General features: G+C 58.6%; 2 protein-coding genes across 4 annotated transcripts in view; one reads left to right on the top strand and one right to left on the bottom strand.

The window, feature by feature from the left end:
• The window catches only part of PSAP (prosaposin), a 32757-nt gene extending 27859 nt beyond the window's left edge, over window positions 1–4898 (top strand). For all 3 annotated transcript variants that reach the window (XM_011234077.3, XM_002913713.4, XM_011234083.3), the window contains 6 exons: window positions 1152–1247; window positions 1513–1699; window positions 1786–1943; window positions 2253–2333; window positions 2576–2683; window positions 3773–4898. In XM_011234077.3, the coding sequence (XP_011232379.1) occupies window positions 1152–1247; window positions 1513–1699; window positions 1786–1943; window positions 2253–2333; window positions 2576–2683; window positions 3773–3808 (666 nt within the window). In that variant the 3' untranslated portion in view covers window positions 3809–4898. The remainder of the gene's footprint in view (window positions 1–1151; window positions 1248–1512; window positions 1700–1785; window positions 1944–2252; window positions 2334–2575; window positions 2684–3772) is intronic.
• Window positions 4899–5204: 306 nt separating this feature from the next.
• CDH23 (cadherin related 23) overlaps window positions 5205–19316 on the bottom strand; it is a 392002-nt gene continuing 377890 nt past the window's right edge. The window contains 19 exon segments of the mRNA XM_034663592.1: window positions 5205–6184; window positions 7561–7683; window positions 7794–7923; window positions 8403–8463; window positions 8607–8647; window positions 8788–8867; window positions 8947–9067; window positions 9482–9579; window positions 9933–10189; window positions 11694–11855; window positions 11931–12182; window positions 12301–12430; window positions 13034–13147; window positions 13309–13500; window positions 15440–15651; window positions 15797–15974; window positions 17475–17594; window positions 18553–18690; window positions 18915–19084. Of these exon segments, the coding sequence (XP_034519483.1) occupies window positions 5858–6184; window positions 7561–7683; window positions 7794–7923; window positions 8403–8463; window positions 8607–8647; window positions 8788–8867; window positions 8947–9067; window positions 9482–9579; window positions 9933–10189; window positions 11694–11855; window positions 11931–12182; window positions 12301–12430; window positions 13034–13147; window positions 13309–13500; window positions 15440–15651; window positions 15797–15974; window positions 17475–17594; window positions 18553–18690; window positions 18915–19084 (2906 nt within the window). The 3' untranslated portion in view covers window positions 5205–5857.

The following is a 19316-nucleotide window of genomic DNA, read 5'->3' as shown; positions in this document are numbered from 1 at the left end:
TTCCCAGAACACCCGGGGCTCATGCAGAAGCCTCTCGGTGTGCTGCCTTGCGTGCATGGGGTTGTGTGTGGTTCCCTAGCACCCTGCACTTGGTAAAGATGCACCGTGTTCCCGTGTCTGTTTCCGTTCAGCATTTGCTACGGGTCCGCCAGGGTTAGAGATTGAGTCTTGAAACCGTTGAGCTGGAGTGGTCAACAGACTTGTCCCGGTGTTCATGTGGCTCCCGGTTTAGTGCTTCAAAGGGCCCAGGCCCTGTGACGTTTTACCACGTGGCACACGCACGTGCTTCTTCCAGAACTTCCTGTCACTTGACCTTTAGCCGTCTCGTCTCCGTCTGCCGCCCTCCCTCAGCATGTGCAGCGTCTGGGCCACACGGTTAAGAAGTCAGATGGAGTTGGGGAGGCAGAAGTGCCTCGTTCTGCCAACTGAATTCATAGCCAGAGAAGATGGAGGAGAGTTACAGCTTATATTCTAGCCGCACGGGACTACTTAACGTTTAAATAAAATTACACCAAACTTAAAAAAATTCAGTTTCTCGGTTACCCTGGCACATTTCAAGTGGTCCGAGGACACGTGTGGCCCGTGCTGCTCTGCTGAACTGCAGAGATGGAGAATGTTTCTACTGTCACAGAAAGTTCTGTTCAGCAGTACTACATTATTAAAGGCTGGCTCTGGGAAAGCAACCTCAGGTACTAGTGAGACTTGAAATTCAAGAGCAGGCCTGAAATGTGTTTAAAGCTCTGTCTTGTAAACAGTGGACAGGTAGTGAGTCCTCACTCTGCCCTGCACCCCCACCCACCTTCCCAGAATGACCCGGAACGCTGAAATGATTGTGACAGATGCATCATGCGGACTACTCTTTGGGGTCGGGGGATGGTTTCACTGCTTCTGTCTTCTGAAGTATGAATTCCTGGTTTGTCTGTGGGGCTGGGGGTGCGTGGCGGGAGGTAGTGGTGGAGCACTGAGCAAAGGGATGGGTCTTCCGCCATGTAAAACCAGCAGGGACAGGAACTTGCACGCTGGGAGGAAGCCACCCTGTGTCCCTTTGTTCTCCTGTCCCTGGCCATAGGGTGTCCCTTCCCCTTTAGAGCAGCAGGACTCGGGTGAGGTGAGGGTCTCAGCATTAAAGTGCCCTCCTGCCCTTCCCACAGAAGGACACGGTCCAGGCGAAGGCTGGTGTTTACTGCGAGGTCTGCGAGTACGTGGTGAAGGAGGTGGTCAAGCTCATTGACAACAACAGGACCGAGGTATGAGCATCTCTAGAATGCTAGTGTTCCCGTTCGCTAGTGGCAGAACCAGCAGAAGAGGGGGGCTTGGCCCTTGCCGGCACTGGACACCAGCCCTGGGAATCCACCGGCGGGTGCCTCTGGGCGGGGGTCGGGCTGCTTTCTGGGGAGGAAATAGCACCTTGCTGTGGGCTGGTTTCCCGGTCATGTTCGTATTTTGAGAATCTTCCCCAGCCCTGTCCAGCCTATTCTCTTCTAATAAGGATCCTCTTGTGTTGTGGTTCAGGAAGAAATACTTCACGCTTTGGATAAAGTGTGCTCGAAGTTGCCTACGTCCTTGTCCGAAGAGTGCCAGGAGGTGGTGGACACTTACGGCGCCTCCATCCTGTCGATCCTCCTGCAGGAGGCGAGCCCTGAGCTGGTGTGCGGCATGCTCCACCTGTGCCCCACCCGGGGGCTGCCTGTGCTGTCCGGTGAGCGGGTGAGGGCATGGCCGGCCGGCCCCTGGGGTTCGGGGTGGGGGGCCCTGCCGGCACTGAGCCTGTGCTCCTGTGTGTAGTCCGTGTCATTCAGCCAAAGGACGGCGGCTTCTGTGAGGTATGCAAGAAGCTGGTGAGCTATTTGGACCACAACCTGGAGAAAAACAGCACGAAGCAGGAGATCCTGGCTGCTCTCGAGAAAGGCTGCAGCTTCCTGCCTGACCCCTACCAGAAGCAGGTACGCCCTGGGCTGCTTTGGGCCAGAAGGTCAGAATCTGCCTGCAGAGTACAAAGGCTGGGCTAGCTCATTGTGCCGTCCATGGAGGTTTTCAGGGAAGACTAGCCATTTCTTAGAGGGGTCTGTTGGCTCAAGGAGAGCCGAGGAGGGGAAGTAACAGGAGCAGGTGAGGGGGGAGGCAGAGTGTGGGTGGGTGGGGCATCTGGGAAGGGGGTGCCGGGCTGGCAGAGCATGCGTAGCGACCCTCCTTTTATGCCCCGTCTGCTGGGCACGCCTTGACCCGGACCCATATCCCTGTGTACCTAACAGTGTGATCAGTTTGTGACTGAGTACGAGCCCGTGCTGATAGAAGTCCTGGTGGAGGTGATGGACCCTTCCTTCGTGTGCTTGGTGAGCTCCCGGGAGGCGTGTGGCCTGGCTGGTTCTGCATGGGGTTGGGCGGGGGGGTTACCTCTCAGGTTCTGGCAGAGTCCCTGGGGATGGATTGTGGGAGGACAGGGCTTCCCTCACCACTGACGTTTTGGAAATACGTGTCCGAGCTCGAGTTCTGGCTGCTTCTAGAAACTGATAATCTCTGATTTTGAAAAGGATCAATAGGGCTGATCTAATTCTTCCCCCTTTTCACCACATAGAAAATTGGAGCCTGCCCCGCAGCCCGTAAGCCTCTTTTGGGAACCGAGAAGTGTGTGTGGGGCCCTAGCTACTGGTGCCAGAACATGGAGGCAGCAACCCAGTGCAACGTGAGTAGCTCGGCAGCTGTTTCACAGGCCTGCCTTGCCAGTCGGGCGGCTGCTGTGACAGTCCCGGGTGAGGAGGGGCCCCGCGGTCGGCGCTCTGCCCAGCCTTCGTGTCAGAGGAGACACAGAGGCCCAGAGAAGCAGCTAGGCCTATTGGCCGCCCAGCAAAGGCAGGAGGACCGACATTCTTGCCTTTGAGGAGTGAAGGGCGGGGGTGTTCTTTAGTGTTTTTTGCTTCTGCTTTCTTGTTTTTGCCTTTAGTAGTTTCCACGTGATGGGGTCAGGATCAGATTTGCACAAGTCCACCCTAGAGATTGAACAGGTCCTCCTCTCTCTCGGGTCAGTCTGGGCTGGAGCCTGGCCTGAGTCTTCACCCAAGGCCGAGCCGCTGTTCTTGAGTGATGCTGAGACTTGGTGCCTGCCAAGCCGTTCCAGGGCCTGCGGCGCTGTCCTGACTGGGCCGCCGCCAGCCGTGCCCCACACTTCTTGCTTGGTTGGGGACGTGTGGACTAGTCGGTTACGTAATGTTCTTTGGTGCAACCTTGTCTTCCTCGAGCAGGTTCCTCCTGACCAGTGGGGCATGACTGCCGGTCCAGTTGCATCAGGTTGGGCCCCTGTAGGGAAGGGGTGGCGAGGCCCACCCGGCCGTGTCCATCTCCTTGCCCCTCTGGCCCCAGTGCACAGCACGGTCAGTGGACGAGTAGGTTCCTGCTGCCATCCTGGGTACCGGGGCCTGTGGGGCCCTTGTTCTCAAGGCCTGAGCTGGTGTGCGCTCTCTTGGGTGAGGAGTTCGCCTCGGGCGCCTCCATGCCACCTGCGGAGCGCTGGGACCCCGCGTGCGAGCAGGGGACGGGGCCCCGGACCCACCTGCAGGGGCGCGCGGCGCTCAGGTACTTTGCAGCTGCTGCTCTGGCCTCGTGCCTTAGGCGTCCCCGACACTCGGATCACCTGCACCCCAGTTTGAAGGGGGCTGCTGTCAGCTGACTAGGACAGGAGAACAGGTCCCATTTTTGCGTGATGTCTGCTGCACGAACGGGCCAGGAGTAGAGTTTGTCACGTGAAGACTAAATCTGGTTTCCTCTCTCCTGTCAGGCTGTGGAACATTGCAGGCGTCACGTGTGGAACTAGAAGGACGTTCCGTCTTGGAGAACCTGCAGCATCTTTTCTATTTGTGTGTCTGGGGCAGTGAACACACTGATCTGTTGACTCTGTTGTAAAAATAGGTCCCCTTTCCCTCCCTCCCTCTCTCCTCCCCTGTAGCATTGCTGTCAGTGCAGAAGTGCCTGGCCCGCAGCCACCACCACTGCTTCGCTGTCCCTTTCCTTTGCCTGGACAGGTGGGCACGGACCGTGCGCTGGAGGGCGTTCAGCCTGCCCTTGTGTGGTGGCTCCCTGGAGGCGGCGGCGGGGGGCTCTGGGGGCTGGCGTGCGCCAGAGCTCCTTGACCGAAGGCTCTCCGTCCTCTTGGCCGGGGCCTTGTTTTGAGCCCTCCGCCTGCTCCCCTCTCCTGGGCCGCTCTCTGTCCCGAGAAGGAAAACAAAGGCAGTTCTGTATGAAAGATTAGAGGCTCAGGATAATGAGGCTTTTTAAAACCATGTAGTTCCCACTGGAGGGGAGATTCAGGAAGCAGCTGCTCGGGAGACCTGGGTGCGTCTGGGGTTTGCTATCCCCAGGTCACCCTCCGATTCAGCTTCGGGGTGTCTTTCCTGGTGATGCCTTGGTCGGGGTTCTGTGGGTTTGGGTGGGAGGGGGAGAGCCTGCCTGAATGTCATCTGCTAGCTCCATGTGGAGGTCCTGTGGGCCTGGCTTGTGTGTATGGACAGCGGTGGCCACCTCTTGCTTGCTCTTGTGTCCGCCTGGCTGCTGAAGCCTTGCTTTGTGCGTCTCTAGTGCTGCCCGGTGACCCCCTTGGCTCCGGGCCTCCCGGCCTCCTCACCTCCAACCCCTGGTTTCCTAGATGTTCTTTTTGACCTTCAGATAAACGTGGATGAGAAGCTGCTAAGCCTCTGGCTGTCAGGTAGAGGGGCTGCTGGGGGTGCTGTCCAGAGGCCTTGGCTGCCGCCCTGCCTCTCCTGTTTAGCCTGCCTCCTCTTCTGTTCCACTTCTAGTTGCCAGGAGACAGCGAGACGTGCAGTTGCTATTAAATGGACTTAATGACTTTTTTTGGTTTGTTTTGCACTAAAGTTTCTGTGATTTAACAATAAAGTCTGTTAACTAGACCTGAGCCTGAGTGCTTCTGTAACACCTCAGCCAGCGTTTGGTTTCAGAGTAGCTCCAGGGCCGTGGGTGTCCAGTGGTCCTCTGGCCCCTCTTGGCCACAGAAAGAAAGCAGAGTGGCAGAGAGAATCCCACCTGGCTCCTCTCTGGCCAGCCCACCCCCCTTGCCCTAGGCCAACCCCAAGGGTAGTTTACGGGAGCCACAGTGAATTGAATTGCTGTTCCTTGTGAGTTGCTTTTCTTATTTAAAATGCAGACCATTCCGGAAACGTTCAGTGAGTCCCAGTTAAACAAAATCAAGGGGAAAATGTTGAGGGAATAACTTAATTTAAAAAAGGAATACACACGAACACCCTACATTCAGAACCCAAGGGAACACCAGTCCTTTCTCTTCATGAGCCGGACACGTTTGGGAAGCCAGTGGAATGTAGAGAACGCAGTTTGCTGACATTGATCATGTCCATGTGGGGAGGCAGGGATCACTCACTGCCCCCACCTGGGTGTCCAGCCGGGGATGTGCTAGAAATGCATTGGGGACTTGAACTGAAATCAGGGAGTCAAGGCCAGGTGGGGTATGCCAGCTCTGGGCCTCCCTCCCCTGGTGCTGGGCGTGGGGGGAATGGGAGTCGGACAGGGATGTGGGGAAGGCCTGCTTGGCCTCTTAGAGCTCAGCCTGGGCTGCTGAGTTCATCCTCAGACTCCTGGGCCCCCAGTGACCCTCCTTACCTTGTCCTTAGATGCTTTTTTTTTGTTTGTTTGGTTTTCTTAAAAAAATAACAAATTTTATGAAGGTAGAGGTCAGGTGCTGAATGGGCGTCTGGCAGAAGTGGAATCTGAGCGGCTGGGGTGGGCTCCCCCAGGCCGGCCCAAGGCTGTAGAGCTGGCCTGGGGAGGGGCCCCCACTGTGGTCCTGCTCTGCTCTGGGAGGGATGGGGGACAGCAGCGAGGCCCCCCCGTCCGGTCATAGCTCTGTGATCTCCAGGGGGCTCTCGAGGATCACGTCACGAAGCTTGTGCAGGGGTGTGGATTTGGCTGACTCCGTGCGGGCGTTGCGCTCGAAGGCACTGGCTTCCGCGGTGGTCAGGGTCTCCAGTGAGCGACCTAGGCCCTTCTGGTCATCCTCGGGCAGGCTGTTAAGGTCGGTGGCCAGCAGCGTGCCCGTGCTGCCATGTACCATGTGGATCCCGTCGGGCCCCTTGAGCTCTGCTGGTGGCTTGTGGCGGAAGCGCAGGCTGCCCTGGCCGGGGCTGCGCTCCCCCGGCTCATCCTCCAGCTCCGTCTGGATCAGCTGCAAGAGGCCAGGATCCCCCTGTGGCTCTGGGATCCACCCAGGCTCAAGGCCATGCCCAAGGGCTGAGCAGCTGGATGGCCCCAGAGTCCCGTCTGCTGTGTCCCTGTTTCCTCCCTACCACACACAGGTAACTGCAGTGAACTCGGGGCTCGTGCTGCAGCAGGCCTCTCAGCTGATAATGGGGTTTCTGCAGCTGGTACCAAGGGGCACCACGGAAACAGGCGGTGCTACAGCTGTCTTCTTAAAATGTGGGCTTCCCGAGAGAATCTGGAGTTTTGTGTATCTGATGATCTACAAAGATCCTATGATGCAGTTTTGGTATCTGGGTTTTTTACCGATCTGTCTTCCAGCAAGATCCACTCTGGCCAACTAGGGAGTGTCCACAGCTGAAGTTGGAGGGGTGACAGGGTATAGTGGAAACTCAGCATGTGGCACTTTCGTCCCGTGTGGAACTGTTAGCTTTGGCCTGTTCCATTTGGGAATTGTTGGCCCAGCTGGAAATCTGGGTTTTTAAATAAAGTCTGAATTTTTAAGGTGTTGACATTAACTGCAGGCAAACAAACCTATTTAGACCCATTTGACCCTGAGCCAGTTTCCTATAGGACATCACTCCTTCAGGGCATCTTCTGGGGCTCCTCAAGTCTGAGAAACACTCCCCAGCACCCACCCTGGGAAAGCCCACTGCAGAGCCCAGAAAGGACACTTCCTGGATCCCGCCCTGGTTGCTGAACTTGAGAGGCTCTGAGGAGGAGGAGGGGGCTGGGAGAGAGATTGAGAGAGGGAGGGAGGGAGGGAATGAGCACCCCCAGTGCTGGGGCACAGCACACAGCTCCGGGCCCGCCCGGCTACCTCAGAGACCGAGGAGTGGCAGGAGGCGGCTTTTTGCACCATCCGCTGTGCAAAGAGCTTTTTGAGCCGCAGGTAATCCTCCAGGACCACCTTGAGCAGCGAGCCCTGGGGGAGGGAGAGGGTTAACCCCCCACCAAGGCCCTCCCCTGCCTGCCGCAGCAGCCCTCACTCCCGACACTCTTGATGGGGGTGATGGGAGTGATGGGGGTGATGGGTGAGAGTAGTCTAGGGTACACAGGCTCCTGATCCAAGGCAGAGCCTGGCGACAGGGACCAGCCGGAGCCCACGTGGGCTCCAGGCCACCGCAGGCTGAAGCAGCTCCCTGTCCGCCCAGTGCCCGGGCCCCGCTTTCTGCATGGTCATTCCTGCCTAGTGGAGGACAGATCGAGCCGAGCCTAGAGGTGGAGAAAGTTGTTCCCCAGGATCCTCCCCCATCCCTGTGTCCTCTGGAGCGAGTCACAGCGCAGAGGTCTGGGTGCAGGGCCCCGAGGGGGGTGGTGCAGGAGCCCGCAGGGAGGACTCACCTTGATGGGTCCCTCCCGAATGATCTGGCCCAGCTTGGCAATGTTGTCATACTCCTGGATGGCTGCCCGCAGGTACCGGTCATCGTCAGGCTTGACTGCTGCGGGTTCACGCCCAAAAGTTCCCTGGGGAGAGAACCCGAGCTGGAGCAGAGGTAGACTGCATGCACGCATGTGTACATACACACGGGGCTATGGCTACAGTCCCCCGTCCCGCAGCTCTGGCCGTGGCTCACATGGGTGCGGGTGGGGCTGTTCCACAGGTCTGCGATCTCGCTCAGGTTCTCGGGCAGGTCGTCCTCGTGCTCCGCCTGGGCAGCCAGCTCCAGGTTCCGGCAGAAAGGATCCAACCACACGGGGTTGGCTCTGCACGTGGGGAGTGGGGGGCGGGGGTGGAGTGAGGAGGGACAGCCTGAGTGCACAGTGCCTTGTAGCTTCACCTCTGACCCCTGCCCTTGTCCCTGGCCAGCAAGGGACTGGGGGTTCAGGGTCATGAGAAGGAGGTCCCTTGCCTGTGGCCCTCGGGGTGTACCCTCCCACACTAGGATCCTGCAAGAACCAGGACAGTGTGTCAGTCTGGATCAGCTTTGGTCTAAAGGCCTCACTCTGTACCTGGTATCCAAAGTCTGTGTCCCCTGGAACTGGGGGCCCAATTAGGTGTGGATCCTAGCTCAGCCAATAGTTTGTGTGTAGAGAAGGGTGACTGCCCCACTAGGGGGCACCCCCGCCCAGGTTTTAGCTAGTCTGGCCCCTCAGAGCTTGAGGGGTGGTAGAGAACTTATTTCAGTTGGGTCCTGGGCAGGCCTCCCCAAAGTGCACCCTGAGGGCTCAGGGACCCCACTCACCCATCGAAGGAATACTTGTTGGTGTTGGGCATGTCCATGATGTCGATGAAACCACGGTTCCCTGTAGGGAGAAGCGCTGGGGCATGGAGGGCAGGGGTGCACCCTGCTGGGCCAGGGGAGTGGAGCCAGCCTTGTGAGGCAGGCGCTCTAGGCCCCTCGGGGCCCCTCCTGCGCTCTCAGCCCCGCCCCCCAGCCCTTGCTCACCTGTTGAGCCAGCCACAATGGCTTTGAGCTTCCTCTTGTGTCTGGAGGGAAGCAGAAAGAGGGGCTGGTGAAGGAGGCTGGACTGGGCTGGCATCTCAGGGCCCTGCCTGCCTGCCTCTGTGACTGTCCCAGGAGCGGGGCTGGTCAGCCCATCCCGGGGCAGGGAGTGGGGGTCACTCACACGGTCCTGTAGTACCAGTTCATGAGGATGAAGAGCGTGGCCGCCAGGAAGAGGAGAATGGCCAGGACGATGATCGCCATCTGGGGGAGCGGGGCCAGGCATGAGTGGGCGAGAGCGCCCGGGGCAGGGGGTGGCGGGGCTGCATGCGCCCAGGACTACCTGCAGGGCAGACATGTCGTCGGGCAGCCGGACAGAGATGGCAGGCTGCACATCCAGGACGTTGTAGTTCCGGAAGAGATTCCGTAGCTGCTCCTTGTTCTCGTCGATCATCTGGATCACCCTGCGGGAGGGGCAGGGGCCTCAGCTCCCCTCAGCCATTCCTTAAGGGCTTGTCCCACGCAGAAAGGTCTGCCGAGCTCCTGTCTCTGACTCCCAAATTCACTCCCACCAAGCCTTGCAAGATCAAATCCCACCCAGCGAGAATAGCTTCGTGCCTTACAGGGTTCACCACCCCTCACCCAAGATCCTGCTTGCTCCTCACGATTCATGTAACACTCCCATTTTACAGATGGACAGAGTAAGGCTCAGAGGGATGGAGGACACCCCCAAACTATTCTCTACCAGGCCTGCCCACCTCTGGGGGGATGCCCCCACACAGCCAGCCTGATGGTGTTATCTGTCTCCTTTGGGGGGTCCCCTCCCCAACTCCAGGGCAGGAAGGTGGGCCGATGGTCTGAGCACAGACCCCACCCACCGGTCCACGTCCAGGATGCGGTTGGTATCGCGGTTCACCACATGGATGAGCAGCTCTGTCTGTGCGAAGTTCACCCGGCCCTTCTTGTCCACATGGAACTAGGCGAGAAGGGGCATCATGGGCTGTGACAGGAGCAAGGAATGGGATGGGGAGCCCCTCCTGGCCTGCTCTGCCACTAAACCTGTCACTGCCTAGTGCTCCCCGAGGACCAAGCGTGATGCCAGTCACTTCACCGCATCGGGCCAGGCACGGTTACTAGCCCCATTTTACAGGTGGTGATACTCAGGGCCAGAGACGCGGAAGGACTTAGTCCTAAGGCCACGTTGCTTAGGGAATGACTGAGGCGGCACAGACCCCTTTCCGAACCCTCATCTCTCCGTGATGCCCTGTCCCTGTGGCCTGGTCGCCCTCCCCTCACAGCCGCTAGCCCCAGGGCGGTTCCACGAGGCACCTGCACGTCATCCGTGTTGACAATGGCGCCAGTGATGTTGGAGAGCAGGCCGATGAACTCCTCCTCGAAGCCACGCACGCGGTCGGGGATCTCATTAATGACTATCTTGACACGCTGGTCGTCCCTCAGGATGTAGATGCCGACGATGGCCGTGTCATTGTGGCCTGCCAGGTCCCGGGCCACGATGTCCACCACAAAGTAGCCAGGGCTGTAGGCCATGAAGAGGTCGAAGGTACGCAGGATGCCATCCACACTCCCTGCAGGAAAAGCCCAGGGGCAGGGGGCAGCTCAGGGGCCACCAGTGCCCTGAATCTCTTGGGGAGGGGCGAGGGCCAGGGCATTTGGACACACTGATGGGAGGCGGCATCTCAGGCCGCAAGTGCCCGCAGGGCCTAGGAGAGAGCAGAGATGACCGAGGAGTGGGGACAGGTGAGCATGAATGTTCATTGGAGGGAGTAGTGGCGTTGGCCTCGGCTCGGCTGGTGATGACCCTCAGAGAAGGCAGCCGGTGAACTGGTACTTCTAGAGATTTTCTAAGTTTTTACTTAAACCCTGCGAGTTCCAACACAGCTGTGGGCTGCACTGACCTAAGGATGATAAGTTTGGGACTCTGCTGTCCCATGCTGGGGGACCAGGGGACACGTCTGAGCCCCCCAGTGACTCTCTCTCACACACACACGCACTTCAGAATTCCAAAGCCGCACTAGAGAGACGACGAGAGGTGGTGCGGCGGTCTTCGAAGACTGTAGACCTGGGTTCAAGGTCTGCCACTTTCTAGCTGTGTGACCTTTAGCAAGCTCCGTAGCCTCTCTGTGCCTTAATTTACTAAACGAGGAGCAGTAGCTGATCAGAGGACAAAGGGATGGCGTCTGGTGGTGTGACTGGAGGAGGTGGCCTGTGAATTAGGCTTCAGAGGATGGCTGGAGCGTGTCTGAAGGCAGAGGTCAAGGTCAGGATGGTGTTTCAGGAGGTGAAGACTGAGGGCGAAGGCCAATGGTGGGTGGTATCGAAAAGGCTGAAGGAGTGGTGAGGCGTTCAGCTCGGGTGGGCACGGGGCCCTTACAGGTAGTGGGGGCTGTGGAAACAGCAAGACGGACTGGGAGGAAGACCTGGTGAACCTTGAAAGCTAGGCCAAGGAAGGAGTCTAGATTGACTCTGGTAGGCAAGAGTGGGGAAGGGGTGGGGTCTAGAAATAAGGTCATGGGACACCCACCAGGACACCTGCTCGAACCTGACCCAAGAGGCTCAGCTGTCCACACGGGCAAATGCACAAGTCAGCATGCATACCTTCAGGTACACGTGTGCTCCCCAGTGCTCAAGACAATGCCTGACCCAGGGGGAGAGAGGTGCGCAAACGGGAAGACAGGTGGACATATGGAAGGAGGGTGGGAAGGTGGATGGATGAGTGGACGGGGTAGATGGGTGGATGCGTGGATGAGAGAGGAAGGATGGATGGATGCTCGGGGGTGCAGACTGACACGTGGGTGGGTGCGTGGATGGATGATGGATGGATGAGAAGATGGAAGGAAGGAGAAAATGGGTAGTAGATGGAGAGATGGAGAAGTGGATCAGAGACTAGAAAGGTAGATGGTGGAAAGGATTAACAAGGGGCTGGCTGTATGGCGGTTAGGTGGCTGGGTGGACAGAAGGATTCCCATGGCTGGCTGGCCAGCCACTCATACCCTGTGGTGCCCACACAGACCCCATCTCCTCCAGACTACAGTCCATGCAGTGACCGAGGTCTCAGGTGGAGGCTCCTACCCATGGTGAAGACCTGTCCCACGTCCTCAGAGTCATTGGCGAGGGCCCGGAAGTAGTGGATGGCCAGGATGCCGTAGAAGACGAGGCTGTTGTTGCCAGTGTCCGCATCCAGAGCCAGCACCCGGATCAACTCTGAGCCCACCTTGGCGTCGGTGGCCACTCCTGTGGAACAGGCGGGCGGGTGTAAGCGGCAGGGCGGGGGTCCCCCTGCAGCCCGGCCCCGGACCGCCCCCGCACCTGCAGTGTATTCGGCCTTGGTGAAGCGCGGGGGCTGGTCGTTGATGTCTTCCAGCACGACGCGCACCTCCTGCAGGGTGAGGTCAGTGACCAGGTCGAGGGCCGGGAAGGGCCCCCGCGGGGGTGTCCAGCTGCGGTTGCTCGAGGCCTTGACGATGAAGGAGAAGACGGCTTCCCGCTCCCGGTCCAGGTCCCGCAGCACCAGCAGGCGCCCGTCAGGCCGCAGATGGAAGTTTTTCTCTTCGTTGCCGGCTGGGGGCGGGACCAAGGCACCGGTGAGGGGATGGGGCCGGGGTGGGGCATGGCGGGGCATGGTGGGGTCGTCTCCAGCCCCCCCGGGCCATAGGGCACCAGCCCCTGCAGGCCCCACCTGCAATGAAATAGTACACGATGGCGTTGGGGCCCTCGTCCGCGTCCACGGCGCCTGTCACGTTGCCCACGAGGGTGCCGGGTGGAGAGTGCTCGGGCACTGTCAGCAACTGGTACTGGGGGCTGCCTTTCTGCAGGGGGGAGGGGGAGGTCACAGGAGGCCAAGGTCGGAGGGCCCTCAGCAGTGCCTTTGGTGGGTGCTGAGGGAATTCACTGCCCAGGCCCTGTGCGGTGAGCAGAACTTCTGGAACGTCAAGAAAGCATGGGCTGGGCCTGGCCTGTTCTATGAAGCATCCCGGCCCCTGACCGGATGTTTGAACAAGGGGGCACACTCACAGACATGTGCATGCACACACACCCCTGCACTCAGCAGTCTCCGGGGAACCTCACATCCCACGTGCACACGAGAAAACCCCCACCAAGTTGCAGAGTCTGAGCGGACAGGCGGGGTCAGCCCCAGCTCCCAAGCAGAGCTGAAGTTCAGGCTTCCCGCTCTTGTCTGCAATCAGGAGAGCTGCGGCTCCGCCGGTCGGGCCTGCGTGCTTTTCTGGCTGCCGCGTGTACCTTGACACAGCTGCTCAAGAAACAGTTGTTCTGAGAGGTGCAGGCTGACTTCCCGTGTGTCCGGCACACAGCATAGTGTGCACAGGAGAGTAAGCATGTGTGCCTGCACGCAGGTGAGTCCCTGTGTGGGTGTGGCTGGTGCCCGAGGGCGGGGGCGGGGGGGGGCTCACTGGAGGCCTCACAAAGACGGGTTCATTGTCGTCGATGTCCTCCAGGGCCACTTGCAGCGGCTGCATGGTCTCGTATGGCACTGGCTGGCCCAGGTCGCTGGCCACCAGGATGAGCTGGGGACAGAGGGACACAGTCAGAGGAGGGCACTCCCGGGGGGGGGGGGGNCCAGCTCGCCACCCTGGCAGGCATTCTAGGTGGGGAGGGGGTGGCCCTTGCGCCCGGAGGAAAGCCCCGCCCTCGGCCCCACCCCACGCTCCGGGCCCCGCCCCCTTACGCTGTACAGGGCCTGTTTCTCGCGGTCCAGGCGCTGAGCTGTCTGGATGAGGCCGCTGATGGGGTCGATGGTGAAGTACTCCCAGTCCCGGTTGCCCGCGGTCTTCAGGAAGCTGTAGCGAACGGCCCCATTGAGGCCCTCGTCCTTGTCCGTGGCATAGACCTCGTATACATTGGAGCGCAGCGGGATCTCCTGCGGGGGTTGGGGGCGTTGGCAGGGAGGCTCCTGGGGCGGCCGAGAGAATCCCAGCTCCCAGGCCCTGGTGGCGCTCTTGTTCTTTGTCCTCACTCAGCACAATGTCCACGCCACCTTCCAGCGTCCTTAGGAAACGTCTGCCTGCTCAGCTGGACTCGCCTGGAGTCTTGAGCACGAGCTAGAACATCCCTTCACCCCACCCCCACTCCCTGTCCCGAGATGGTCCTGCCTGGTCTCCGTCCACCGTGCTTCAAACTCTCTCAGGGTTATTGCCCTTCCAGGGACTTCCCCCATCCCTTGGGTCCCACTGGAAGGCAGAGGCGGAATTCAGAAGCTGAGGCCACAGCTACCCCTCTGTCCCTGGGTCTGTCTTGCTCTCTGCTACCCTAATCATAGGAGCCCTAGGTGTCCCCAGACACCACCATCTACCCAGTGAGGTACCTGACAATGGCAGGTAGGGTGACATGGTGGACAGAGACAACAGCTGGGTTCTAGTCTGTTATGAATTCGCCGTGTGACCTGGACACGCACCCCACCTCTCTGGGCCTCAGGCTCCCGATTCCCTTGAGTTAAGTCTAAGATCTCAAGAAATCTCAGGGACATCACATACTGACCTGTAATATGGCTGCACAGGGCACTAGAAAAAGAGCACGTTTCTTGGTTTTTACTTGAAAAATTACCAGCTCAGCATGGTTTTACTGTGTATCTCACTGGTCATGACAATGACCAGAAACTCCAAACGGCAGTTGCACCTAATTAAAAGCACGTACGATGGCAGAGCGAGCGTTACTTAACACACGCTGGCGTTGGGGAGACACGGATCTTTCAAAATATGGTGTCTTGTAGGGAAAAACACAGCAAATGGGGCCTTTGTTGTGGAAAAGAACTAGATTATTATTAATTCATATCTTGCCTCCTTCCACAAAAAAGATTTGAGATCACTGACAAGAATGTATAAATTATAGCAAGAGCGAGCAAGTTAAAAAAAAATCATGGTAAAGAAAAATAAATGGTTGGCAGGAAAATGGAAACTGAGGGGTGGGGTGCAATGTCTGTGCACTATGTCCCTGCAGGGTCACTCAGCTTGGGCTGGCTGCTCCGAGCTCCCTAGTGGGCAGCGCAAAGAGGACCACTCCCTCGTGGACGTGGGCACCGGAAAAAGCAACTCACAAGGTAGGAGCACAGCGTGTCCTGGTGCTCAGCCCTGGGAGATATGTCTCCTGTGGGACCTCAAAGAGGGGACAGAGTGACAAGGACCTGATGTTGACATTCTGAGAGGTGGAGGCACGCCGAAGTTCGGGAAACAGAGAACAAGTGGGAGGCCTCCCCTGCCCCTCCAGGAGACCAGCACTGAGCAGGTAGGGCCTGGGTGCTGAGAGGAAGGAGGGGGCAGGGCAGGGGATAAAAGAGTGCTCCCTGCCTTTACAAGGCCATTTAGAGCAAGGGATGAAAGAAGGATTGGGGAATTCTGGAACCTCAGCCACTTCCCCTTGTTTCTTATTTGGATGCCCATCCCCAATTCCTAGGGCTGGTATCAGCAGGAACAGCAGATAGACGGAAGGAACGTGTGTTTATTTTGAGACACAAATACAGGGGAAGTGGGTGTCCGGGGAGGCTGCCTTTTTTGGCAGATGTCTAGGAGCAAGAGAGAGGGCACATACTATTCTTAGTCCCCTTTGCAGATGGAAAGCCACTCAGACAAGTCTCTTTCTCAAGGTCACAGCACTAGTGATGGTCAGACTTGCGCCCGGGACCTTGTGGTGGCGTAGGCCATACTACTCCCCACTCTTCAGGACTGCCCTGTGTGACACTGAGCAAGTCTGTCTCCCTCTCTGGCCTCAGTTTCCCCACCTTCCCAGTGGGACCCTTTCACTCTTCCAGGAGTGACTGTCGGAGGGAGATGGTGGTGGGCGGGAGGCCTGGGGGACAGCGGTACCTCTCTGATGTGGAGGACGGTGCCGTTGGGCGGGCGCACGAAGACAGGGCGGTTATCGTTGACGTCGATGACCTCCACCAGGAGCATGGTGGTGCCCCAGAGTGGGGGCTGTCCGCCATCCGTGGCCACCACGGTCAGGTTAAACCTCTCGTAGGACTGCAGCAGCCGCTTTGTGGTCACCAGACCTGAGTCCGTGTCCACGTGGAAGGCCTCTGGCAGGCGGGACAGGAGAGCAGGGCCTGGCTCTGGCTGAGATGTCCCTCCCGTCCCTCCTCCTCCTCCTGGCCCGGGGCTGCACGCCTGACCACCTGCTCCTCCCACACCCAAGGCATCCTGGGTGGGGAGCGGGCTACTTACCCACGCCGGGGCCCTCGAGTGAGTAGGCCAGCTCCCCATTGGGGCCCTCATCCTGGTCTGTGGCCAGCATGGTGATGACTGAGGTGCCTGCCGGCTCATTCTCATACACGCTCGTGCTGAACTGGGGCTTGGAGAACTGGGGCCGGCAGTCGTTGACGTCCAGCACCTGGATCACCACCTGGGGGGGTCAAAGGTCAGGAGCTTACCGAGGGGCTGCTTGAGGCAACCCTGTCACACAGCAGTAAGCCCGGGTAGACAGCGCCCGCTACTGGAGTCTGACCTCAATTTCTTTACCACCTGCCCCCCAGTCTCTGTTTCCTTAGCGGTACACTGGGGACAGGATCTCATCTCTCAGGGGCCGGTAAGGCTCACCCATGATGCACAGTGCCTGGCCCCAGTACATGCTCTCCAGCTAGTCCAGTGGTTACCAGGTGTCTGTGTCTGGGTCCTGAAGCAGGAGCCCTCCCCACCCACCTCCCACTCTGTCCTTTGCTCCTTCCCACCGGGGCCCTCCACAGCTGACTCAAATCTCTGGACCTTAATGCTGGACTGTGATTCCTCCACTCCCAACTTTCCCTCTTGATTGGGATTTGTGTCTGGCTTGGGGCTTGGCTCCCTCGGCTGACCGCTCAGCCCAGGGCGGGGCCTACGGACACACCAGGCCGGAGGCTGTCCCTCCCCTGGCTGCGGAGGCCCTGGCGGACCACGTCCACATGAGAGCCCTTCATAGCTGTGATTTTAAGAACTCTTTTCCATGCACAAAGCACCTTCCAACTCCCCATCTCCCTGCCTCACCACTGCCTGGGGCAGGAGGCATCTTCCTTGCTGACCCTGCCTCCCGCCCCCTGCAGAGTTGGCAGCTGAGGCTCAGGGGCTTATATGCCAAATGCAGAGTGCTCAGCCAGGGCAGTCTTAGTCTTCTGACTCCGAATACTGCGCTTTCCCCAGCACAGCAGAGTGACGGGGACGGGATTCAGGTGTGTGAGTGCTCCCGGCCCCTTCCCCTACCTGCTCACAAGACTTCGTCTTTGCCCACCCAGCTGCTCCCCAGCCCCCATGCTCCAGGAGAGTTTTCCTTGGATGGTTAGGCTATTGTGGGGAGAAATGGCAGGACTGCGTAAGAAAGATTGGACTGGAGAAGGCAGGAACAGGAAGAAGAAAGAAGAAAGCAGAGCCTCAAGGCGTGGGACTTAGGACAGAAGTGGGGATAGAGTTTAGAAGGTGGTACGCTGGCCTCAGGAAAACTTTGTAGCTAGAGCCTGAAGGGGCCCGGGGCTGGGAACTGGAAACCCCCTTACTGTTCTTTGAGGGACATAAATAAAAATAACCGCGTTTCAGTTATGCTTGGTTGCTGGGCTGTGTTTCTTTCACTGGGACACCGTGGGCAGTGGGACCTGTGGAGCCCCAGGCTTTACTTGGGTTACACTTGGGTAGGTTTAAACACTGTCTTCGCAGGGGGTTGGCACAAGAGATCTCTCTTAGAGAGTCTCCATCTCCCTAAGCCACCTGCATTTTGACTCACCCAGCTAAGCTCCTGCTGGCTCCTCCTGCCACCATGTCTCCGAGGGGACCGGGAGGCTCTGCCCCCAGTCTGTCGCATTCTCTGGAGGAAAGGCTTTGCTTGCTGCCTCCACCATTCCAGTCCTTAGGGTCCCTGGCCCGGGCTGGTGGCCCTTACCTGCACCGAATTTTCTCGACGGTTGCTGGCTATATCCCCAGGGTTGTCTTTGGCCAAGGCCGTCAGAATATAGTGGTTCTTCTTCTCCCGGTCCAGAGAGGACAGCACATAGATGTCACCCTAGTAGGGGGAGGGTGGAATCAGTTCCTTCATCAATCCAGCTGATATTTATTGAGCATACCCTCTACACCAGACATTGTTCTAGGCTCTGGAGATGCGCCTCTGAAGAGACAACAGCCCCTACCCCCCAGGGAGCTTGGATTCTATGGCTCTGCTTGCCCCCATGACTCCCATCCACCTGGAGATGGGATGGACAGCCCAGGCTGGAGCTCGCTACCCGGCCAGGTATAGAGCAGTAGTCTGTAAGTATTTGCTGTTCACAGTGCCAGGCCAGCAGAATGACAGATTGTTCTCACCGGGCAGGAAGGACAGAACCCTGCTGACAGGGCAGAGTGCAGGGGGGATGTGGGCAGTGAGGCGGTAGTGGGGAGAGTCCAGTTCTGGCCCCGTCCCTGGGGAAGGCCCTGCCTGGCTGCCTGCCCCCAGGCCACAGCGGTCTCTCCCTGTGCTGAAGCAGCAGCTTTGAACCAATTTAGTCATTTCCAATCATCACCCATCCTTTCTCTTGAGTATCTCCTTTCCCACAAGCCTGAGACCCATGGCAGCGTGGGGAGGCACCCGGGGGGGCTTCTTCCCTCCCCGCCCCCAGCACTGATGTAGGGCCACATATACGGTAGGTGCTCAAACACTGTGCCCACTTTCTGCAGAGCTTCTGATATCTTTTGACGGTTCCAAAAGCAGTCGTATGGACTCGAGTCCAGTTTTCTAGTCTGGTGGGGACACATCTCAGAATTTTTTGTCCCACAAAGGCTAGTTCCAAAAGACTCTGGCCACGGGGACAGAAAGGCCACAGTCCACAGGATGTCTGGGACTCTTGCCAGGCTTGCTGACTTGGTGAGAAAACCTCTGAGACCACAGACGTCCTGATGGCAGGACCCAGAAACTGGGACGACGATACTTGTGGTGGCTTCTCAGCCTGTGACCCCGGGCCCTTCCCACCACCAGTTTGCCTGCTTACCGTGGTGGGGTTGATGGCAAACTTGCCTTCTCCATCCCCGAGGCTGTACTCAATGAGGGCAAAGTTGCCCGAGTCGGCGTCTGTGGCGGTGACGGTCAGGATAACTGTGCCCACGGGCGCATCCTCAAAGACGGCTTCCTGGAGCCCAGCAGGCAGGGAGAGAGAGCGGGCTCGGGTCAGTTCTAGTGTCTACACCCCTGCTGCCCTGAAAACTCACCTGGTAGACAACCCAGGGCCCCAAGCTGCTCATGGGGCGGTTAGGCCTGAGGGGCGCAGAGGCCGGCAGGGTAAGGGTGGAAGATATCCAAAGGCCCCAAGGCCTGGGCACGGGTCCTGACCTGACTTGTTGCCTGGCTGCCCACCTGGTAAGAAGGCTGGTCAAAGATGGGGTTGTTGTCATTGATGTCCACGATCTCCAGATAGACGGGGATCTCAGCTGCCCGGGGTGGAGAGCCGTTGTCCGAGGCCCTCACGGTGAAGTTGAGCCAATGCACTTCCTCATAGTCCACCGTCTGGTTGGCAATGACTTTCCCTAAGACACACAGGCACCCACTGCCGGTTTGGCCGCTCCTCACTCATGGAAGCTCTCCAGAGTATAAAGAGAAGGATCTGGAACTCTGAGGGGCAGGGGTGGCCCAGCAGCACTGCCCAGGGGCAGGCAGGCCAGAAATCTCACAGCAACTGGTATCAGCTGTTCCCCTTCCCGGAGGGGTGAGAAGCTTCTCCCAAGTCAAAGGGATGAGTACCAGCGAGCCCAGGACCAC

Source organism: Ailuropoda melanoleuca, chromosome 6, assembly GCF_002007445.2.
Source record: "Ailuropoda melanoleuca isolate Jingjing chromosome 6, ASM200744v2, whole genome shotgun sequence".
Taxonomy (NCBI): domain Eukaryota; kingdom Metazoa; phylum Chordata; class Mammalia; order Carnivora; family Ursidae; genus Ailuropoda; species Ailuropoda melanoleuca.
The sequence above is the reverse complement of the archived record's forward strand: the minus strand, read 5'-3'. Positions and strand labels throughout refer to the sequence as shown.